Source organism: Cololabis saira, chromosome 9 (assembly GCF_033807715.1).
Source record: "Cololabis saira isolate AMF1-May2022 chromosome 9, fColSai1.1, whole genome shotgun sequence".
NCBI classification, from domain to species: Eukaryota; Metazoa; Chordata; class Actinopteri; order Beloniformes; family Belonidae; genus Cololabis; species Cololabis saira.
In genome coordinates, this window is record NC_084595.1 from 23,285,214 (window position 1) to 23,307,246 (window position 22,033).

Genomic DNA, 22,033 nt, shown 5'->3' on the forward strand with positions numbered 1-22,033 from the left:
GTGCTCGCTATCAAGGACCCCAGTAGTTAGAGACATCTTTCTGATGAGCAGTGCTTGGATCTGAATCTAGTACTTGCTGTGTCAGCAGCAGACTAGTGGCCCTTGCCTTATCTGTATGCAAAGTAGTTTGGCACATAGATGCCAGAAACTGGCGGGAGCTCACATTTTTTAAAGGCAACTTCTTGCATCTTGTGTCTATTCTCCCTCTTATTTCTCCTCGGCTTTGAAATCTGCTGGAAAAGCTACCGCAAAATAAAACACAAACAGCTTGCTGAAATCCTACTCGGAGATGATTTTCTTTTCATTGTGTGACATCAGCATGACACCACTGCAATAACAGATCTGGATTTGCCATGTGTGTGTTCGGAAGGAAATAAAAGACACCACACACAATCCCTTCTCATCTTCCCGCAGCTCTTAGTCAGGCAAATACATTAACATTCATTAAACTGAAGGCTTTTTTCTTGTAATGCACCATTTGAACTGCAGTCTGGTAATTGTGTGGCTGAGAATGTGAAGTCTGTTTGAAGTCTGAAGGCGGATAAAAAATTCAGATGGAAGAAGGGATCACCCATATCAAACTAGCGGATGGCAAATATTACCCTTCAAAAATAAGTGCATTCAAAATTTCTTATCGTATTCAAAACATACGTATTTGCCCCCATCAGCGTTAGGATGAACAATTGAATTCATATTTCACACAAAACCTAAACTTACCATTGTGAATTAAAGTCTTGCTGCAGCACAAACTCTATGCCGTCTTCCAATAATTCTCTGCTGAGAGATTAGACATGTGTGGTATACATGCGAATAAACACACAAAGAAAGCATTGATTTAACTCCAGTAGTGCGGTGGCCCAAAAAAGAGCCCAATAATACAATTTCTTTTCACGAGTTGACACAATTTCCTCATGCCTTCATGAAATGTTTGTGACGTGCTCTGGGCAAAATGATTGATAGTCAGCCTGTGTATGTGGGGGGGGGGGGCCTTATCTTAAATCTATCCTACAGCTTTAAGCAAATGCGCAAAAATAAATTTGGAAATGTATTACATTCAATAAGCCTTGGAGCTTGTCACATCTTATGAGAGAGCCCACAATATATGTTGGTTCCAGCTATCATTTGGCAAGAGTCTGCGATTCAAATGTTAACGTTTTACTGAATGAGAAGGGTTTTCTTTGATCCTCGGTGAGCTCAAACGAAACAAATGTCTGTATGGTTGTGACTTCCGTAATTCAAACAAATAGTCCCAAGCCTGGAAAAAGTGTTTTTTTTTTTTTAAATATGTCATTTATGTCTCGGAGCTGACATTTTTTTTGCAGAAAATGCAGATGATGGTGGACTGTCTTGTTGAATGTTTATATGCGCTTCATTCCAACTTCACGCTGGCTCTCTGTTTTCATCCGAAGGGCTATGGGAAACCTGCAGCAGTCGCTGGTGTGTTTCGAGAAGCGGCTGGTTGTGGCGCACGAGCTCGGGGAGTGTGGAGGCAAGGCTCAGGCCTACGGAGAGCTCGGTGCCCTCCACAGCCAACTGGGCAATTACGAGCAGGCCATCTCCTGTCTGGAGCGCCAGCTCGCCATCGCCCGCGACACCCGGGACAGACTACTGGAGGGCGATGCCAGCTGCGGCTTGGGTGCCGTTTACCAGGCCATGGGAGAGTACGAGACGGCACTGCGATGCCATCAGAGTGACCTGGAGATCGCAGAGGAAACTGGAAGCGCTGCACGCCAGGCCCGGGCCTACGGCAACCTAGGCCTCACCTACGAATCGCTAGGAAACTATGAAAGGGCAGTTGTTTTCCAGGAACAACACCTAAGTGTGGCAGCTCAGACTAATGACTTGGCCGCCAAAACACTGGCCTACGGCAGCCTGGGGAGAACACACCATGCACTACAAAACTACTCACAGGCAGTCATGTACCTGCAGGAAGGTGAGTGAATCGAGGGAAGCAGGGGGAGAGGATCGCCTTTGTTGCCTGAGCTGATAGGCTTAGAGTTTGTGAATTCATGAATATGAAATTCAGAGCCTATTTATTGCTAAGCCTTTGCCACACTTTTATTAGGCTGCGTGCATGCGTGTGTGTATGGGCTTTTGTACTTCTGCGTTTTACGTGCACAAGGGGATTTTGTGTGAGCATTATGCGTCAGTGTTGTCTTCTGAGCTGTATAGGTATAGCGGCATTTGTGTGTGTTTGCCTGTGCAAAGAATGCCGCCAAGGTATTTCTCATGTTTACTTCTAACTGTTCCTCACACCTCTGTATCTACTTTCTCAGAGGTGTCTTTGCAGCGAGCTGCCAAAAGAATCTTTTCACACCGTGGCTGTCAAAACCCTGCCTCTCACACTTTTTTTTGTCCCGTATAGATTATGGTGAAATTAAAACCTGCAGCTTAGCATTTCAGAAATGCATGTTTGTCAGTGAGGATGTGGCAGGCAGAAGCATTCATTGATGTGAGATAAATGTCCACACAACCAACCTTCACCCTGCGGTAGAGCCCTAACCCTGCTTGCTTCCAAGAAAATTGAAGTTTCGTAAAGAAGACATTTTTATAAATTACCCTGCAAGGTGAACACGTGAAAGGACACAAACAAACGTCCTCTAGCTGTCCTCAAGCCGCCCTCGAGCCATTGATAGAGCGGGCTGGGTCTTCTCTGGCCCGGACGCCCACTGAAGGCGTACTTGTTGAACGTTAATGGAAACAAAGGGACGGCCGAGTCTGTCTCCACCCTGTCCTCCAGTTGTCCCCTGCTCTGCCCTTGTATTGTTCCTTGCATGGCTTTGAAAAAGAACAGTGCCTTCACTATCCTTGACAGCCAATTATTTCTGGCCAACCTACCCAAACCGAAAAGTTGGCATGTTGTTTTTTTTCCCCTTTCAGTTTTCAATTTTTTTTTTTTTTTTCTATTTCTGCTCCTATTTTTTTCCCTACACTTTGTGCTTGCTTTTTGTTTTTGTTTCCCCAAAAAAGACTAATTGGGAGATGAGCTAGAGAGACAGCTCTGAGCTAGTGCAGATATTGTTGAAATCATGTAACCTCCAAACCTGTGTGTGTGTGTGTGTGTGTGTGTGTGTGTGTGTGTGTGTGTGTGTGTGTGTGTGTGTGTGTGTGTGTGTGTGTGTGTGTGTGTGTGTGTGTGTGTGTGTGTGTGTGTGTGTGTGTGTGTGTGTGTGTGTGTTTGAGAGAGAGAGGTTTTCTGGGTGGCGTAGTGATACACATGATATGTTCACAGATGATAGCAATTAAAGGATACCAATTAGAAGAATTAATTTTTCAACGATTAACACAATCAATAGTCTCATTGAACCAGTGTGGTCCAGTGTGAGATTATGACAAACTGATCTCCAAAAGACAAAAAAGCATGGATATTGATCAAAGTCTATTTATCTAAGATTAATGTATCACTTTTAGGGCTGTGCGATTAATCGATTTTAAATCTAAATCGGATTTATTAATCAAAATCGATGTTAAAAAAGGAAAATCGGAAAATCGATTTTCCTTTTTTGCAGCTGGCTGCATTACAGACAGAGCTCGTCTAGTCATCTTTGGTGAAGAAAATTGTAAATGTTGTCACTTTACTAAACTCAAGGAGGATTTACAGTATCTTTCAATTGCACTTCATTCCCAATAGGGAAATTTGTTTGCTATTTTTCTTTAAAAATAAAGATAAAATATTTGAAACAATTTATTCCATAGTCTTTTGTAGTTTTACCAAAAAAATCGAAATCGAAAATCGGGTTTTCAGAGAGAAAAATCGGGATTTTATTTTTGTCCAAAATCGCCCAGCCCTAATCACTTTATATGTGTTTTGTACAATTTTAGATGACAGAGAGAGACAGAGACAGAGACAGAGACAGAGACAGAAAAAGGAGAAACAATAGTTTTGAGTGGCCGTAACCTTTTTGTGAGGTCTCAGGCCTTCATTGGCTCAAGATTGTGGCTGCTTCAGAGTCATTTTTGGGAAAGGCTCGGTGACGCAAATGACCAGCAGCTAGGGTTGTCTCACAGCAAGGCTTTTTATGGCGACACTTCAGAATGTCATTGAGAAACAGAAAAACCTCAGGAATGCTGGATGTGAAGTTGAGCTCTGACAACCCGTAAAGCTTTCCCGTAGGACTGCTTGTGAGATGACGGACTTTCCATATCAAAAGCTCAGTGTGACTACAGAAGACCTTCAGGAAGTCTTAAGGCAGTCCTACTGCCCAACTACAAGTGCACAAATATCACTTCTCATCAAACAAAGCCTCTACTGCAACCCAGAAATTCAGTGTCAGAAGTTTTCACTATCTCTGCGAGTGTAATACCTTTTGGAAACATGTCTTGTGGATTGATAAAAAATTGGCCGTAATCGGTTGGGGTTCAAGGTTAAATGTTAAAGGGCTGAAACTTAAATGAAAACAACATGCCTCCAACTGCTATGCATGTGTGTGGATTAATCCTGCAAACATAGCATCGTTTGTTAAAAAGAGCCGACTCAAATGAAAAGAGGACACTTGTTTTTAGCTAAACATCTGTAGACAGACTTCAGAAAGTAGCACTTCTGCTCAATAGTCTCACTGAACACGAAGCCTTTCGCAGGAAGAACAGAACAAAATCCCCTGAAGACTCAGTCCCTACAAAACATTTTTTACAAGTGGGTGATAATAAGTACTTGCCATGCAGGCTGCTGAATGTGTTTTAACAGATCCTTTTCCTCTTTTTGTTATTTTTGAACCTTTAAAAGCCATAACTGTCGCAAAGGTAATCTTTATTCAAATATCAAAGAAATGTGTCGTCTTTAATTTCATGCCTCTTTGAAATCAGGCCATAGCTTAACTATTCACAGTCGCCATCATTCTGACCCGGGAGCGCTCAAACTATATGTACCATTGTTTTCTCTTTTTTTTCATTACAATTTGTAAAATTGAAAAATGAATTACCGTAGCTTTCCGCTCTATCTCATATTATTCGGCGGGCTTAGCAGCATTATATAAGTCTGGGTTGGTGCAAATGACTGTCGTCTGAGCAGCACTTAAGACGGGTGAACTTTAAGACATTTTTGATGTTTTCTTTAATATCCCGCAGCCCATGCGCCTTAGAAGTTCACTCATGCAGAATAGCTCGTCTTAGCTGACAATTTGTAATGAGAATGCCACATAGATTGAATTTTTTTTTTAATATATATTTTTTATCTGTTTAATTTAAGCAGAGTAGCTTTCTAGCACTCTTTTGTTGTTGGGTACTCACCTATTTGTGGCACTTTTCATCTGCCCAGTCCAGCGCATCACAAGCAGGGCCTTCTCCCTGTGGAAATGGTCTGAAACCGTACACTGTTATCCTCATTTTTCAACGATATCACATACGCTTGTTCACTGTTCCGCACACGGTCATGATCAAAGGACGCTTTGTTGCCGTGTGTCACGCGCCTGTATGTGCCAGGTTATTTGTTAGAGATGTAATGTGTATGTGGAGTCACAGAGACGAGGAGGTTGCGTGAGTCTCGGGGGCTCCGGGCGGATGTCTCTCCCGGCCGTCAAGCAGCCTTTAAAGTGTTCTCCAGTTGCTCTTCAGGGTGCAGCCAGCCACGGCCGCATCCGCATGTCAGCCGCCGCGACGTGACTGTGCTTGCCGGGTGCACTGAAGGCACACACGGTGACAGTGACAGACACTGAATGATACAGAGCGGGAGAGGAGAGGGAATGAGTAAGTTAGAAGGCAAGGTGGGGGGGGGTGGCAGAGGGGAAAGACAGAGAACTGCATGAGTCATAATTCACATGTATTATTTCACTGTCAGCTGGAGAATAAAGAAAACATAGAGTTGGTTGACATTCAGGCTTGATCATAAAGAAGTATCACAGAAAAGCGAGGAGAAGGAGAGAGGTTTTGCGGGTGAGTGTGCATGTGTGTGTGAGTGTGCATGTGTGCATTTGTGTATGTGCAGATGAAAGGCTTAGAGCTGGAGTTGAGATGAGTGAGGGGTGAGGATGTCAGAAAATGAAAAGGGTAATTTAGATCTGTTTCCTCTCTCCTGTTCCAGCGCCTAATGAGCCCTAAGCAGTGCAGAGTCCCCGCAAGCGCTGCCACAACAGTAAAGATGAAACAGGTAGAGAGTGAGGGGGGGGGGATAGAAGCACAGAGATGAGAGGAGGTGGTACAGGAGCACAGCAGATGCATGGGGGAAGAGGGCAGGCAGGCAAGCTGAGGGAGGGTGTGCGAAAAGATAAGGGGAGAGAGGAGACTGTTGCAGGCTTTGGCTTCAAAGGCTGCTGACTAGCGTGGCCGTGGAGGAGCCATGAAGTCTATGGCTTCGTGGCGTGCTGGACTTGCAGAATAGGCTGCCTTTTTCAGGTCACACTCTCTGTTCTTGGCTTATCTGGACCAGCCACAGACTGTTTTCCAGGAAAGCAGAGAAAAGCAGACTCAGACTAAGTTGGCTTGGCCCATTTTCTCTCCTCTATGACCAAAAAGTGTGTTGACCCCCTTCATCACACAGGCGGGAGGAGAGAATAGACATGCAAATACAGAGCCTGTGTTAAGCAAGCAATGCTTTTTTATAGACTGTGGAATGCGCGCTGTGCATTTAGCACCTTGTGGGTGTTGTGTGGTTCAGAGGCTTTTTTTTTCTTCTTCTTTTAAATCATAAGAAAAAATCTTCTGATTGCTCCCCGAGTGATGTGACATAGGCACACTTGCTAATGGCACACCCCTAGCCATACACGTCTACATGCTAATTTCAGATGATCAGCTCTGAAAACGCAGCAAATAAACTATCACAACGTAGACTCTGACTGCATATTTGCATACAGTCCATTAGTAGCTCATCAGTCTGTCGGCAAATATTTGTCGACATCTTTGTGATATTGTGCAGCTTCCTTTATGCAAGCATTACCCCCGTATTTGTGTTTGCTCATCCAGTCAATCCTCTGCATTGATTACTATGCAGTCCGATTAGTGCTCTAACAGTCTCCCCCTATGCCAGAAGTCCGTGTGCGTTTTAAGCCTTTTGCATGAGCAGTTTCTTACAACTGAAGCCAAATATCCAAACTGGTTCACTGTCAGAACATCAGTACCATGCTATGCTTACATCTGTTACTCACAAAGATACATAAGAGTCAGCCTGCTCTGAATGATTCTTACTCTCTCTCTCTCTCTCTCTCTCTCTCTCTCTCTCTCTCTCTCTCTCTCTCTCTCTCTCTCTCTCTCTCTCTCTCCCTCTCGTGTGCCTCTTTCCCTCCCCTTCTGACAGGCTTGCGGCTGGCAGAGCAGCTGGCTCGGCGTGAGGACGAGGCAAAGATCCGCCATCGTCTGGGGCTCTCGCTGTGGGCCAGTGGGAATCTGGAGGAGGCCCAACATCAGGTAAAGTATCTCGCACTCTTTTCCTCTTCTTGCCTTGAGTCACCTTGACTCATTTCTCCTCTCATATCCTCTGCTCGCTCTGGACTCCTTCCAGCAAATCCTCCCCTTGTAGTTGAAACTGACCTCCAATAAGCCCACATCTGTTGGCTTAGTGGTTGGCAAAGCTTGCAAATGAGAGGTGGACGTGGATGTCCAAACACATAAAGGGTGGGAAATAAGCTTTCAGTAATAACCTTATGGTAAAAGAAAAAGCCCAGAGGAGTGAGAAAACCATGAGAGGAAGAAAAAAAAAAGGAAGGAGATGTGGTTATAGAGCTTGGACGTGGCTGATGGCAGCAGGTCTATTGAGCTGGTAAACGCTGTCATCCCACCAGACAGACGAGTGAAGATTTTTTTTGTATCAGTCTATTTAGTCTCAGGAGCCCCAAACCTTTGCATCACACATGCATTCACGCCTCCTCCTCTTCAGCCGACTGCCCACCTGGCAAGCATGGAATATCCCCTTAACATCTCTCTCTGCCGTCTGTCCACACATCACAGTTCAACATTTGAATTTCTCCTCTATCTTTTTTCCCTCCCTGGCTTTTGTATCCACATAAGTCTGACAGTCAACCGACAGCGGTGGCTGTCACATGTGTCTGTGGGGATGTTTTTAAGCTGCCTTCCTTTTCAAAATCTAGTCCAAGATGTTTTTGTTATGACACACACACACAATTTACATCTAGGTGACCCAGATAGCTTTTTGTTTTTTAGGTCCTGCATCATACTTCTCAAAAAGTAACTTTGTCTGTTTGCAATTATCTGTAACCAGAGCTTGGAAAGAAAGATTGGACCAAGGTGGCGACTAGAGCAGAGCCCGTGTGCTCATGAGTCATATTGAGGAATTTGTGTTCAATTAAAGCAAAATATTATTCTAACAAGCCAATGCAGCATATTTTCCACTGCACATTTACTTTGCAGTTCAAACTCAAAGACCTCAACAATCCTAAATATTGTGTCGGCCTTGTTGCAAATAGCTATGATACAATTCTTTCCCTATAACCACCTCAGCTTTTTAAAAGGTTATTTCTTATTTATTTACCTGTGCACTCGTAGCCCTCAGGGTGAATCGGTAGTGGGGAAGAATACGTTTGTCCTCACGGTATAGATCAAGTAGTTATTCATGAGCCGGCCTGCTGGTACAAATAACCTTGGTAAATACTCTGACCCACTTCCTGTCACGATTGTAATGGCCTGAATTTAAATTTATGAAGCAGCCATGGGTGTAGATTGGGAGTGCTTGGCCTCATGTTCTTCATTCTCTATATATTTAAGCTTAAGTGTATTTTAGCACCCTAACTGTGATCCCGGGGTTCCATATGACTTACTGATTGACATGTCCTGATTGTAATCAGCTATTTCAGCAGTGTCTGCTCCCCCCTGAGAGGCGCTTACATTCATATCTCAGCAAGTACAAATCGATGAATTTGTGCTTCCTTGAATATCAGAGGTCTGCTGCAGATTAAGGCCTCGCATCTGATATCATCGAGCGTGGAGGATGAGTACTCCCGACGGAGGTTATTCTATAAGAAATCATTAGAGCTATGCATGTGTCAAACTCTGCTCACATGACAGGTTCAGCATGATCTCGATGTTCACTTAACATGTCAGATTAAAGTGGTGTTCGTGTCAGTGGCGGTAAAACAAAATCGTGCTTATCTGAATACACAGCAGCTTTGGAATGTTGCAGCTTTTACTTGCGCCACAACCAGGAGCTCCACTTTCCTCGTTTCCCTTTCCTTCCGGGTTACAAAGGGTCAAGTCGGAGGAAAGACACCATGAGGAATCAGTTTCGATCGTAAATTGAATATTTGCAAGCCTTAAAGTACTGAAATGACATTGCAGCAATCATGGCAGAGCCCCATCAGTGGCACAAAAGCAGCATAACTCGCCGTTTTTTGTTTTTTTTTTTCTCTCTTTTCTGGTGATCTCCACCGCCTCCCCCTCCCCACCACCACCTCTTTTGACACACTTTCCTGCATGACCTTGGTATGTGCCTCAACGGTTTCTGTGGATACATATATGAGCGCTCCCATGAAATGAACAGACTCTGTCTCACAGTGCATTCATTTAATCCTCGCCAGGCTTCCTCCACCGCAGCTCTTTATCTGGTATGAACTACGGTCAAGCAGTGTGAGTGTTTTACACTCTCTGCTGGACCTGGACTCCTGGAGAGTGGTTCTGTAGTAGCCTCAGTCATCCTACAGGGCTTGCTATAGGTGACAGAAATAGGAAATCAATAAACGCTTACATGAATCAGCAGTCCTGGTCAGCTCTGCTTGGCCGGTGTGCAGCATTGCCTGCCGCCCCATTTTTTCCATTGTCTCTCTCTTTCCATCAATCCACTGTCTGGCACTGAATAGAAAGGTCCAATAAGACCAACAGGTCCATTGAATTCTCTGCATTTATTTCCCTTAGACTCTGTCTATCCAGGATTCACAGGCAATTGTTTAGCGTCCCACTGCGCTTTCACAGGTCCAGGAAAATAGGAACAGATGGAGCATTTATGTGTGTTTGATGGTCATTCACCAAACTACTTTATAATGCTTTCCGTGGTTGAGAGGAATGCAGAAATGGAAGGCGTGATTAGTACTGACCTGTGAGGAGGAATGCTACCATCTAGTGGCGGAAACCCCGTCTGTCTTTGAGAGCCTGAACGTGCACCCACACAAACATACACACGGCAGCTGGGAGACATTCTTTATCCAAAATGTATTTCAAACACCATCACGACAGTTTGCATAAAGAGAAATTCCTCCGTTTATCAAAGCTATGACTGGGGAAGTCTGCTTTCAGGCGTCGATGATAATAACATAGTCATGCTGTGACTGAAAGGTCTAAAAACACTGTCGCTGTTGTTTACACTCAGCTCTACCGGGCGTCTGCACTGTTCGAGACCATCCGCCATGAAGCCCAGCACAGCACCGACTATAAACTCTCTCTGTTTGACCTGCAAACCTCCTGCTACCAGGCTCTCCAAAGGGTCCTTGTCAGCCTTGGTGAGCCAACAAATATCTTTCCCACTTCTTTATGCAGTTAGATAACAATGTTTTATGCCCTTTTTTTAACCTTCGTCTGTTGTTAGGGTCGCCACCGACCCGTTCTTAGGTTTTAAATTCGTAAAACTACCACAAAAATGCGTTTATTGCATCAAGGCTTTTTGACTTTGTCAGGAACCTTTATTTCAACAAAATAATATGCACCATTTTTTTTTCACTAAATTATAAAATGCTCTGGTTGAAATTGTTACCTTTTACTTTTTTTCCATTTCCTTGAAGTAAATGGGTCAAAATTTACCCATAACACCATAGATGTTACTATAGTTAATAATATTAAAATGAAAAAATAAATGAAACAAATGTATCTAAGATATGTGTTCTAATACCTCTCCGTAACAAGCGTTTATTTATTCATATGATTCTCTTGAGGCTCATTTTACCAGTTTTTAAAATTGAAATTAAGGGCTAAACTGACAAAAAAAGGCCCAGAGTTCCCACACCAAAAATATTAAAACCAATATTTTCATGGATAAAGAAGCCTAACAATGTAACCAAGAGATGAGAAACAAATTGGATGATGGATAATTGCTTTTAGTGTATTTTAGAGATAATTTAAAACACGGGTCAAAACCGACCCGTTAACATCGGAGATGGTAACAGAAAGCTAACACCAGACAAAGGTTAATATGCCTGACATATTGAGTGTTAGAATTCACCCATTCATCAACATTGACCTCTGAACTCCACAGGCCACCACGATGAGGCCCTGGCGGTGGCCGAGCGTGGCCGTACGCGGGCCTTCGCCGATCTGCTGGTGGAGAGGCAGACGGGCCAGCAGGACTCGGACCCCTACACGCCCGTAACGGTTGAGCATATCTTGGATACGGTCAACAGCCAGAGGGCTTTAGTGCTGTATTTCTCTATGGCTGCGGGCTACCTGTACAGCTGGCTGCTCGCCCCGGGAGCAGGTAAGGTTGGACTTTGCTCGGTCTATTCTGCTACCTGTACATGATCTTACTAATGTGATGAAACAGCATTGATGCTGATCTGCACTTACAGAGCAGTCTGCAACTAAGATGCATTCTGTTTATATGTGAGACGCCTTCTCGTACATAGATTAAAGCATGACAGCTAGACAGATTAGGGCATCCACACACATATGCAGTTGCTTGTTTAAATCAAAGCAGAAAAGGGGCCTGAGGCTAGAGGCTTGGTTTTAGCCAACGGGAGGTAAGAAGGCCAGCTTTGACACCAAGTGGCAGCACCACCTGCCACTCCACGGCTAAGACTTGCCCCCTGCCTGGCTTTTCACCCCAGAAAGCATCTGCCAGTGAGCCGTGCTAAGTGATAGTGACACTTATGGGAGGCAGCCAAACCACAACGGCAACATCTTAACACATGTTAACAGGAAAACAGTTTGCTGTGACGCCAAGTCAGAGCAGAATTTTAGTCTTTGCTATTAACTCTTTTGATTATATGTCTGTCATTTGCTTTCATTTTAATTAAATAGTTAAAAAAAAATAGTTTAAATAAAATTTTAATAAAATTTTAACTACCATATTTTCTGGACTATAAGCCGCTACTTTTTTCATAGGTTTTCAACCGTGCGGCTTATACAAAGGTGCAGCTATTCTGTGGATTTTTCTTCCACCGCTCGGGCGCTCTAACTGGAATTAGAATAAAAACTAAGACAAAATAAATGCAAAGAAGAATACGCTACTTCTTCTTTAGCAGATAGAAGTAGGTAGAAGCAGGTTTCAAACAGATAAATAGATAAATAAATACCGGTTATTTTCTCTTGGTTCTGTCCAGTTTTAATCAGCAAAGTTGTTGCCGTGTTAAAAGACACTGTTAGGAAAGGATCTATTTAGGTACAAACATGTACATCATTTACAGTTCAAAATGGTTCTGTACATGTAGTAAATGTCTAATCTAACAACATAAATATTTGCGGCTTGCATATCTTTTTTTTTTTTTTAAATAGAGCGGATGCGGCTTATATACAGGTGCGGCTTATAGTCCAGAAAATACGGTAAATGTCTTTTGTTGGAACATAAAGTTACTCCAACACCTGCACAAAGATGAAGTTGCCTGCGATTGGCATGTACATGAGCGGCGAAATTCCAATAATAATAATAACATGACTTGTGGCTGCCATTGTGCTGCCTTTTGCTCTCTGCTGTGCGAGAGGAAATGAGAGGCAGGACTTGTGTCCCATGCCACCAGGCTCCAGCATTTGATCAAAACCAGCTCCCAGGCAAACAGATGAACTTGACCCCCCCTCCCGTGCACTAGTGTCACAGACAGGAAGAGCACCGCAGGGACAATTGTAGGTCTTCAAAGCGGCAAATATCGCCCCAAGCTAAGAGGGAGCCACTTGCTCACTAATCGCCTGTCTGTCACTTTCTGGCATTCCCTGGCATCCAGCTGGCACGCAGACGTGGCCAGCTCCGAGGAGTGCAAGTGATCAAAAGTCCACAAAAAAAAAAAATCACGATTACCTCACTTGTGTAATTTCATAACATTCAGGCCTGAATATGAAGACACAGAGAAATGATGTGCAGATCCTGATCATTTAAGTGAATTTCAAATGAAACTTCCAGGAGAAGAAATTCCCCTTGTACAGCGCTGACACACCCACGGACACACACACTCACACACACACACACACACAGCTTGCACTCCAGGCAGCAGATGGCACAGACAGCCTACTCTTATCTTTTATTGAATATTGTTTGTTTTATTCATTCAGCACCACAGATGCAATGCTACTCACGGCTTTACTCACAGCTCTCGGTTGAAATCATCTAATAATCTCCCGCTGTGTGCATCTAATAGAAACATATTAGAAAAAGATGGCAGGAAATGGTTACATTTACCTTTTTTTTTGTTATTAAACTTTCACTTCATAAACACATATAAGCAGCCAGTCTTGACTTGTCCCTGTCTCCTAAGGCATCCTAAAGTTTCACGAGGTGTACCTGGGAGAGGGCGTGTCGGACGGAGGGTCAGACTTCCAGGATGGAGGCAGCAGTTCAGTCGTCAGCGGCTCCTCGCTAGAGCAGCACATTGCCAGTGCCCGCGAGGCTCTGGGAGTGGAGTCTTACTACAGCAGGTGAGCTGTTTGTGACTGTCAGAATGTGTTGAAGCACTCCTGTCTGCCTTGTCAGCCTATTATCCATAATGTAGTGTTCATGTCACCTGCTATTCTCTGTCACATAAGTCATGTAGTGAATCGTACTGCACAACATACTATCTCTGAGAAGTGTTGTCACCTCTCATTTTTAATAATCTCTCCTCATTTTGCAGAAATATACATTGGGAGTAGGAATGGGCGATATTTTACCATTCACGATATACCGTCAAAAAAATTCCCCACGATAAGAATTTGTCATCTCGCGGTAAAAATGATAAATTCCCGTTGATGACGCTTTTGTGTAAAGCCGGATTTAAGGAAGGAAGATGGAGGAAGGAAGGAAATGAGCAAGAAAGAAAGAAAGAAAGAAAGAAAGAAAGAAAGAAAGAAAGAAAGAAATGAGCCAGAAAGAAAGAAAGAAAGAAAGAAAGAAAGAAAGAAAGAAAGAAAGAAATGAGCCAGAAAGAAAGAAAGAAAGAAATGAGCCAGAAAGAAAGAAAGAAAGAAAGAAAGAAAGAAAGAAAGAAAGAAAGAAAGAAAGGAGCCAGAAATAAATGAGCCGAAAGAAAGAAAGAAAGAAAGAAAGAAAGAAAGAAATGAGCCAGAAAGAAAGAAAGAAAGAAATGAGCCAGAAAGAAAGAAAGAAAGAAAGAAAGAAAGAAAGAAAGAAAGAAAGAAAGAAAGAAAGAAAGAAAGAAAGAAAGAAAGAAAGAAAGAAAGAAAGAAAGAAAGAAAGAAAGAAAGAAAGAAAGAAAGAAAGGAGCCAGAAATAAATGAGCCGAAAGAAAGAAAGAAAGAAAGAAATGAGCCAGAAAGAAAGAAAGAAAGAAAGAAAGAAAGGAGCCAGAAATAAATGAGCCGAAAGAAAGAAAGAAAGAAAGAAAGAAAGAAAGAAAGAAAGAAAGAAAGAAAGAAATGAGCCGAAAGAAAGAAAGAAAGAAAGAAAGAAAGAAAGAAAGAAAGAAAGAAAGAAAGAAAGAAAGAAAGAAAGATAGATAGATTCCGGTTGATGAGTTTTTTGTGTAACATATAGATTATAGTTAAAGTGGAGTTGAATTGGTATTTTTTTTTATCGTCATTTTTATCGTTATCGGGATAAATGCCAGAACTTATCGTGATACATTTTTTAGTCCATACCGCCCATCCCTAAAAAGAGGAGGGCCAAACATTTCCCATATAAACTGCTTTGACATAAATAGAAAATAAGTATTGTAGAAAACGCTCACACTCAACCGGTAGCTAAACATCTTCAGATCGAAATGGAGAAATAACCCTTTACCACCGAAGCTGTAGCTCCAACAAAGTACTTTTTCCCCCAGATTTAGCTGAAGAAGGCTTATTCTATCATGCGTCTGGGTATAAAGAAGGTTATTCTGCCCCGCTGCACCCTGTGATGACAAGCCTCCACCACCAACCTGAAGCAGTTCACTCTCTCCGCGGTGGAAATAAATGAGACGGAATAACAGCTCTTTGGAGCAGGGCGTGGGAAGTAAAAGGGAAGAAAAAGCGGTTTGCTGAGTATCTGAAAGAAGAGGAAGGTTGAGATGAGATGATCAAATCAATGAGGGGAGTTCAAAGAAGCAGAGGGTGGTGAATGAAGACCTGACAGACAGTAGGGAAGGCAGCCAGCACGACTCTGCAGAAAGAGAGGGAAGATGCAGCACAATACGTCAAAAGTTAAAGTCGCCCACTGACATCCGTGGTGCTGCACGGCATTTGATGTTTCTCTAGTTGGTGTTTGATCCATGGTGTCCAGCTGGTGCACCCATTGCCAGTCTCCGTCACCCTGGCAGCCCGGCCCTCCTGCCCCATTACCAACTCATTTACCACTCCAATGGGTAGTTCCGTAGACACAACTGCGCCTGAATGGGCACAATATGGCACCACTTACCAGCCCATTCACTATCTGGAGCACAGACAAAGGGAGAAAGCACTCTGAAATGAGAAGAGAGTAAATGAATGGAATGAAGAAAAATGAAGGGAGCACATGTGTGTGAAAGCATGGATAATAAAGGGGTTGGCGCATGCTAAATTCTGACAGGTTTAGGTGTTTATGTAGGAAATCACTTCATTATTCTTTATCCGATCTTCCTCCTGTTAGTACATCTCTCCATCCTTGGAGAATTGGTTTAAATGATTACAACAGATCCAAAGTTACACCATGGCTGCTGAGAGAGCAAGAAGCTGACGTTTTCTGGCCAAAGTGGGCTTGATGTGGGTTCATCAGAGAAAAGGTCTGGGCACAAATGCAGAGATGGGGAGAGTGTGGGGTGGGGGGTTTGACTCCCCCGTCGGACTGGATCAACATTACCAGCATCTTAATGAAAGGATTTGACTGCGCTTATTATCAGGGTGTGAACACAAGTCTGGGAAATTAGGCCAAGTGTGTGGGTTGAATAGTGTGTATTTATGGCAGATCAGGAGTGTGTGGAGTTGATTATCTGCAGAGAGAAACAATGTAAGTCTCTTTATTGTGCACTGTGCTCAAGTTCCCCTTTTTCTTGCCAATATTTCCGTGGCTGACTGTGGACGTCTCTCACTCCATCTCTTTATGTCTCCATCAGAGGGTGTTCAAGCAGTGAGACGGAGAGCGAGGCGGGAGATTTGTTGGACCAGCAGTTTGAGGAGCTCAACAACAAGCTTAACTCGGTGACTGATCCAACAGGCTTCCTGCGCATGGTGTCAAGAAATAACCTGTTCAACAGGTAGGGGACTGTTGCACATCACCTGAAACGCTGCTAGACTGTTAATATGAATCTGTCTTAAGCGCCAAATGCTATTTGGACCTTTTTTTTCACAAAAAAGAAAAAAAAAGATGAAAAATATCTGCTGTGGTAAGGAGATTCGTGGGTATTGCGGCTCATCTGTGAAAGGACCTTTTCCTCCATTGTTTTGCCAGCGCAGAGGCAGTATGTGAATCCTCCTTATTAAATAGACTGAGCAGAGCCAAGCTGCTAAAGCCCTTATCAACTCTCTTCTCTGACGGAGCCTCGTGTGTGTGTGGATGTGTTTATGTGCGTGTGTGTGTGTGTGCAATGTATATATCCTTTTACCAGAAACTGACACCAGTGTTTGCTCCGTCTGTGTGTCGATTTTGTGAGATTTCAGCGGAGCTGTCAGTGAGTTTAGTCTTTATTGACACTACGCTAAGAATCCATGTGCGTTGGGTGGAGTGGGAACAAATACCAATAGAAGAAAGTGTCCATGTGTGCACGTATGTGTGTCTGGGTCCCTGTCCTAGTCCACAGTTGAGCTACTCTTTGATGAGAGGGTAATTCCAGCTTTAATTGAGTCTCTGTGCTTATTAAGCCCCTTTAATAGGCTGCTGGTAATAATCCGCTCATTCTTTTGGGCCTCAAAAAACTCTGAATTCTAAAGCAGCACATGCTTAGGAGCCCGTCATCGCAATGCTAAAGCCACAGAAAATGGAGAGAAACCTTTTTGTCGTTCCCTAAATCCAACAGTTTGGTGTCAGATAGTCAGCAGTACGTGCTTTTTAGGGCCTCTCTTTGAATTACATGTTAAAATGTAGTATTAGTGTTCATTAGAACGAATGAGCAGTCTTGCCAGGGTTACCTGTAACTAAGAGAAACGATCAATTTCAGGAACAATATACTCTGCGTTGTAAGATCTGTCAATTACCCTTTTCTAACACTAATCTTCATAGAGGAGCTTCAGAGGATTAATACTGGAAGGTGGTGATGAAAGTCTGCGTTTGTCTAATCCTGTCAGCGTGTAACAGAAAGAGTCATTATGCACAATCTTCACATAATGAGACTGTTGGATGGTCAGGATGAAGTTGTAAGTGAAGGAGCAGTAACAGTGACACGCAAGACGCCTGTTATCTAAGGGTCAAGTAGTTTTGGGGTAGGGCTGGGCGATATATCGAGATTTTAATATATATCGATATATTTTCAAACGCGATATGGTACGAGACAATATCGTTCATATCGATTTAAAAAAAAAAAAAATTTTTTTTTTGAATTTTTTTTATTTTTTTATTTTTTTATTTTGATATAGCTTATTTGGTGACAAATTGACTTGAATGTTTTATTTGAGATTTGCACAAATGTTTTGTTATTTGCACAACTGTCAACTTCAGTGGAAAAGTCTGCCTGTTACTGTCTACATTGTATTAATTACAGTGTATTTTAATTTAATTGTTATGCAGGAAAGGGATATTTGTTTTATTTTATTCAAGAAGCATTTTTATTCTATATATGCAGGCAGTTTATTTTTATTTCATTTGTTTTATACATTTTGATATTGTGCAGACCTCTGTTAATAAAGGAACCTGTGTGACATTTGGCACGAGGCTTTGTATTAAAACTGACTGTTTTTTTAAGGGTTTGCCTCAGAAAAAAAATGAAGCTAACAGAGATGCTATGCTATAATGCTTTGGAGGAAACCCCAATTATGTCACAGAAAAAATATCGAGATATATATCGAGTATCGCCATTCAGCTAGAAAATATCGAGATATGACTTTTGGTCCATATCGCCCAGCCCTATTTTGGGGTTATACGAAACCTTTTTATTTCATTCTGTCCTCATGAAAAACAGCTCATTGTGTAGGAATGACTGACTTGTTTACCTTTGTTTAGGGCTCAGATCCCATTTAAGGGCCTCTCTTTTAACTGCTGACCAAACTAGACAGCCGCTGAGCGCATTCTTCACCTTCCGCCTAGCTGCTTGCAGTCTTTTCTGTTTCCCTCAACACTTGACACTCACCTTCTCTCGGCTTATCCGTGCCTCCTCTCTCATTGCTCCTGTCAGGCTAACAAACGATTGTTTTCTTTTCTCATGGAGGCTCATGGCAAAGCAGAGGAGAGAGATAGACTGGAGGAAGGCCCGTGGCCCGAGGCTACCACAACAGCAAGATGGAAGCCTGCTGGCTTGTATCTGTTAGAAACTGTTGCAGCAGATGGAGAACAGTGACAAGTGTAGGCAAAAAGCCGGACCTCATAGGGCCAACCGAAAGGCTTTTAACCCCAGGGCCACCATTAGCACAGTTGTCAGTATGCTGGGTGTCTCTGCCTTAGCAGAGAGCTGTCACTTTCTTCACACAACAGACGTCTCTCTAAAAGAGACTTGGATTTGTTTTGGTTGTCGTAAGATACTCTTTAATATGACTGTACAGTCAGGGAAAGTGTGTGGAGACACATATAGACATATTTTCCATTAACTGGAGGCTCTGAGCTGTGATTGTTTATGACAAAGTTCTTTTAAAGATGATATGAGCTTTGCTATGCTCCTCCGCCCCCTGATTGATGACTCTAAACTGATTCAGTTTCATTTAGCATCAGCACAGCAGTTCAATACTACCATCTAGTGGTAGTTTATGTAATTACACTGTAATCACCAGTTTATACAACAACTCAACAGAGACCCCGCATGACCTGCATCTGACTCAAACCCTGTTCCGCTTCAGTCTAGATGAAGATGTCTATTCTTGAGTTTTGGATCACTGCCTTTCACACCAGCCATGCAGCCTTGTCTGATGTGACACTGTCTCAAATGCCACAATAGAAGTTGTCAGTCACATCTGAGCGCTTCTGAAAAGCTTGTTGATAGATTTGTTGCAAAATACATCACACATGACACCGGCTTTGTAGCTCTCTTCTCAGTCCTGCCTTCACGCTTCTGTTGGTGCTGGTTTTAAGGGGCGGAGCAAGTCACTCATCTCTGCTCCATGTCGCTTATCTGAGATCAGTTGTTTTGTAGTTGCAAGCATGCCACCATAAATGTAAACTAAAATTAGGCTTGTTTACACCTGCAACATGCTATTTATGTTTGAGAGGGTATGCAGTACATGATTCATGAATAAAGGTTTTTAATTGAATGCCTTTTATTGTCATTATACATTGTATATCGAAGGTAGTTTCAGTTCAGCTGATATGATTACTTAATTTGCTCCATTTTAACATCTGGCTAAATATCAGCAAAGACTTGAAAACCAGTTAATCTGTGGCATTTTCTATGAGGAATCATTTGATAACAGTTTTGTTATTTTTAAACAAAGACAACATTGGAGAGAAAAAACCACTAAATGGAGCTCACGGTTAGTGCGGATGTGTATCAGCTCTTGAATCAGCTCTGTCGCGGTGTGATTTATAAAATAAAAAATAAAAAAACCTCCATTACTTTGTGTTTTATCTTTGCAGGAGTTGTCAGAGTATGACCAGCTTGTTCAGCAACACCATGTCTCCTGCCAAAGACGGTAACTCTTCCCTCCCTCGTCGCTCCAGTAACCTTGGGAAACCTCCACTCCGGGCACTTTATGATTTGCTCATCGCACCTATGGAAGGGGTGAGTGCCACCCGGGAAAGTAACAGCCTGTCAGGATACTTAGTGTAGTTTTGAGGAAGAGAGAAGTATTGGGGAACTGATATCATGTGCAATGACACAATGTGATTTGAATAGAATAGAATACTTTATTGTCATTATACATTGGTACAGTGAGATTAAAAGCAGCATCACCTCTCCAGTGCAAGACAGTGCAAATAGATAAGAAATATAAATAATATAAAAAGGTTAAGGTGCATTTTGAATGGTGAAATCAAGACCTGAGATCCTATCTACAGATAATAACATAACTACCCATGTGGTGAAATATTGCACATATAGGCCGGGAAAAAGTATTGCACGGTAAAAAAAAAACTGTAATGAAGACATTCACATACCGTATTTTCCGCATTATAAGGCGCACCTTCAATGAATGACGCATTTTAAAACGTTTTCCATATATAAGGCGCACCGCATTATAAGGTGCACTAAATATATGGTAAAATACCATACTATAGTGGCTGGGGTTGAGTTACGTATCTACCTGATGGAGCTGCGCTACAGGAAATGCTACAAAATCCTACAGCAAATGCAAGAGGAAAAGTACCGTATGTCAAACTTTATTAACAAAATAAAAACCAGCTTTGCTCCGTCTCGTCAAAGTCGCCATTATGCGAGTCAGCGTTGCTGCTGTTGTCTTGAACGTCTGTGACGATTCCTGACGTTTTTAGTGCCATTACTTCGGCGACACCAACTACATTACCCACAATCCCCCCGACTACAGTAACAGACATTACCGTAATGATCATATATAAGGCGCACTGCATTATAAGGCGAACTGCGGTTTTTTTAGAAAATTAAAGGCTTTTAGGTGCGCCTTATAGTGTGGAAAATATGGTATTGTTCAGGGTGATTATGGCTTTGGGGAAAAAGCTGTTTTTCAGTCTGTTGGTTTGCATTTGTGTATTTTCACATTAATGCTTGTGTTTGACAGGGCCTGATGCACTCCAGCGGGCCTGTTGGCAGGCACAGACAACTGGTGATGGTGCTGGAAGGAGAGCTTTACCTCATCCCCTTCGCCCTGCTAAAAGGAAGTTCCTCTAATGAATACCTGTATGAGCGTTTCAGCCTCATCGCTGTGCCCTCCATCCATGGCCTTGGAACCAGCGCAAAGGTTATACTTCATATTCAAATAACTTAAAATGATACCGTACTTCTACTGAAGAATCTCACAAAACTGTGTTGCTATGCTCTTAGGCTTACTCTCGCCGCCCCGGACCAGCTCCGTGTGGTGGCGTCTCAATGGCAGCAGTGGTGGGAAACCCCAAACTTCCTTCGCCCGTGATGGACCGCTGGCTTTGGGGGCCGATGCCCTCCGCAGAGGAAGAGGCTCTCATGGTTGCCGAGCTGCTGGGATGCCCACCCCTGGCCAGCACGGCTGCCACCAAAGAGAGGGTCATGAGTGCCCTCACGCAAGCCGAGTGCGCCCACTTCGCCACCCACATATCCTGGAAACTGGCAGCGCTTGTGCTCACCCCAAACCCCGAAAGTGTGCCTGGAGGGGCCAACGCCAGTGTGGGAGTAGGAACGCTGGGCAGAGGAGCCGGTGGGAGAAGAGGTAGCAGTGGTCGAGGGAGGAAGGGCTCCATTGGAAGCGGCTGTACCATCCCAGAGTCTCTGCACATGCAGGATGACAACAGTGACGTGGACAGTATCTGTGACAGCCCACCGCTTCAGGAGTTCCTGCTTACAGCTGCAGACATACTGGACTTGAGGTTGCCAGTAAAGCTTGTGGTCCTGGGGTACGTAAACCAGTTAGGGAAACATGTTCATACTGATAAGGTATACAGGACTGTCTCAGAAAATTAGAATATTGTGATAAAGTTCTTTATTTTCTGTAATGCAATTAAAAAAAACAAATGTCATACATTCTGGATTCATTACAAATCAACTGAAATATTGCAAGCCTTTTATTATTTTAATATTGCTGATTATGTCTTACAGTTTAAGATTAAGATTCCCAGAATATTCAAATTTTTTGAGATAGGATATTTGATTTTTCTTAAGCTGTAAGCCATGATCAGCAATATTAAAATAATAAAAGGTTTGCAATATTTCAGTTGATTTGTAATGAATCCAGAATGTATGACATTTTTTTTTTTGTAATTGCATTACAGAAAATCACAATATTCAAATTTTCTGAGACAGTCCCGTACATTTAGATACATTTAGAATTGCTA

At 42.8% G+C, this 22,033-nt stretch overlaps 1 protein-coding gene across 4 annotated transcripts in view; it reads left to right on the forward strand.

Moving 5' to 3' along the window:
• LOC133450318 (tetratricopeptide repeat protein 28-like) overlaps positions 1–22,033 on the forward strand; it is a 204,394-nt gene that overhangs the window by 176,498 nt on the left and 5,863 nt on the right. For all 4 annotated transcript variants that reach the window (XM_061728843.1, XM_061728844.1, XM_061728845.1 and 1 more), the window contains 9 exons: positions 1,410–1,933; positions 7,226–7,335; positions 10,244–10,373; positions 11,123–11,341; positions 13,329–13,488; positions 16,074–16,214; positions 19,673–19,817; positions 20,788–20,967; positions 21,051–21,595. In XM_061728843.1, the coding sequence (XP_061584827.1) occupies positions 1,410–1,933; positions 7,226–7,335; positions 10,244–10,373; positions 11,123–11,341; positions 13,329–13,488; positions 16,074–16,214; positions 19,673–19,817; positions 20,788–20,967; positions 21,051–21,595 (2,154 nt within the window). The remainder of the gene's footprint in view (positions 1–1,409; positions 1,934–7,225; positions 7,336–10,243; positions 10,374–11,122; positions 11,342–13,328; positions 13,489–16,073; positions 16,215–19,672; positions 19,818–20,787; positions 20,968–21,050; positions 21,596–22,033) is intronic.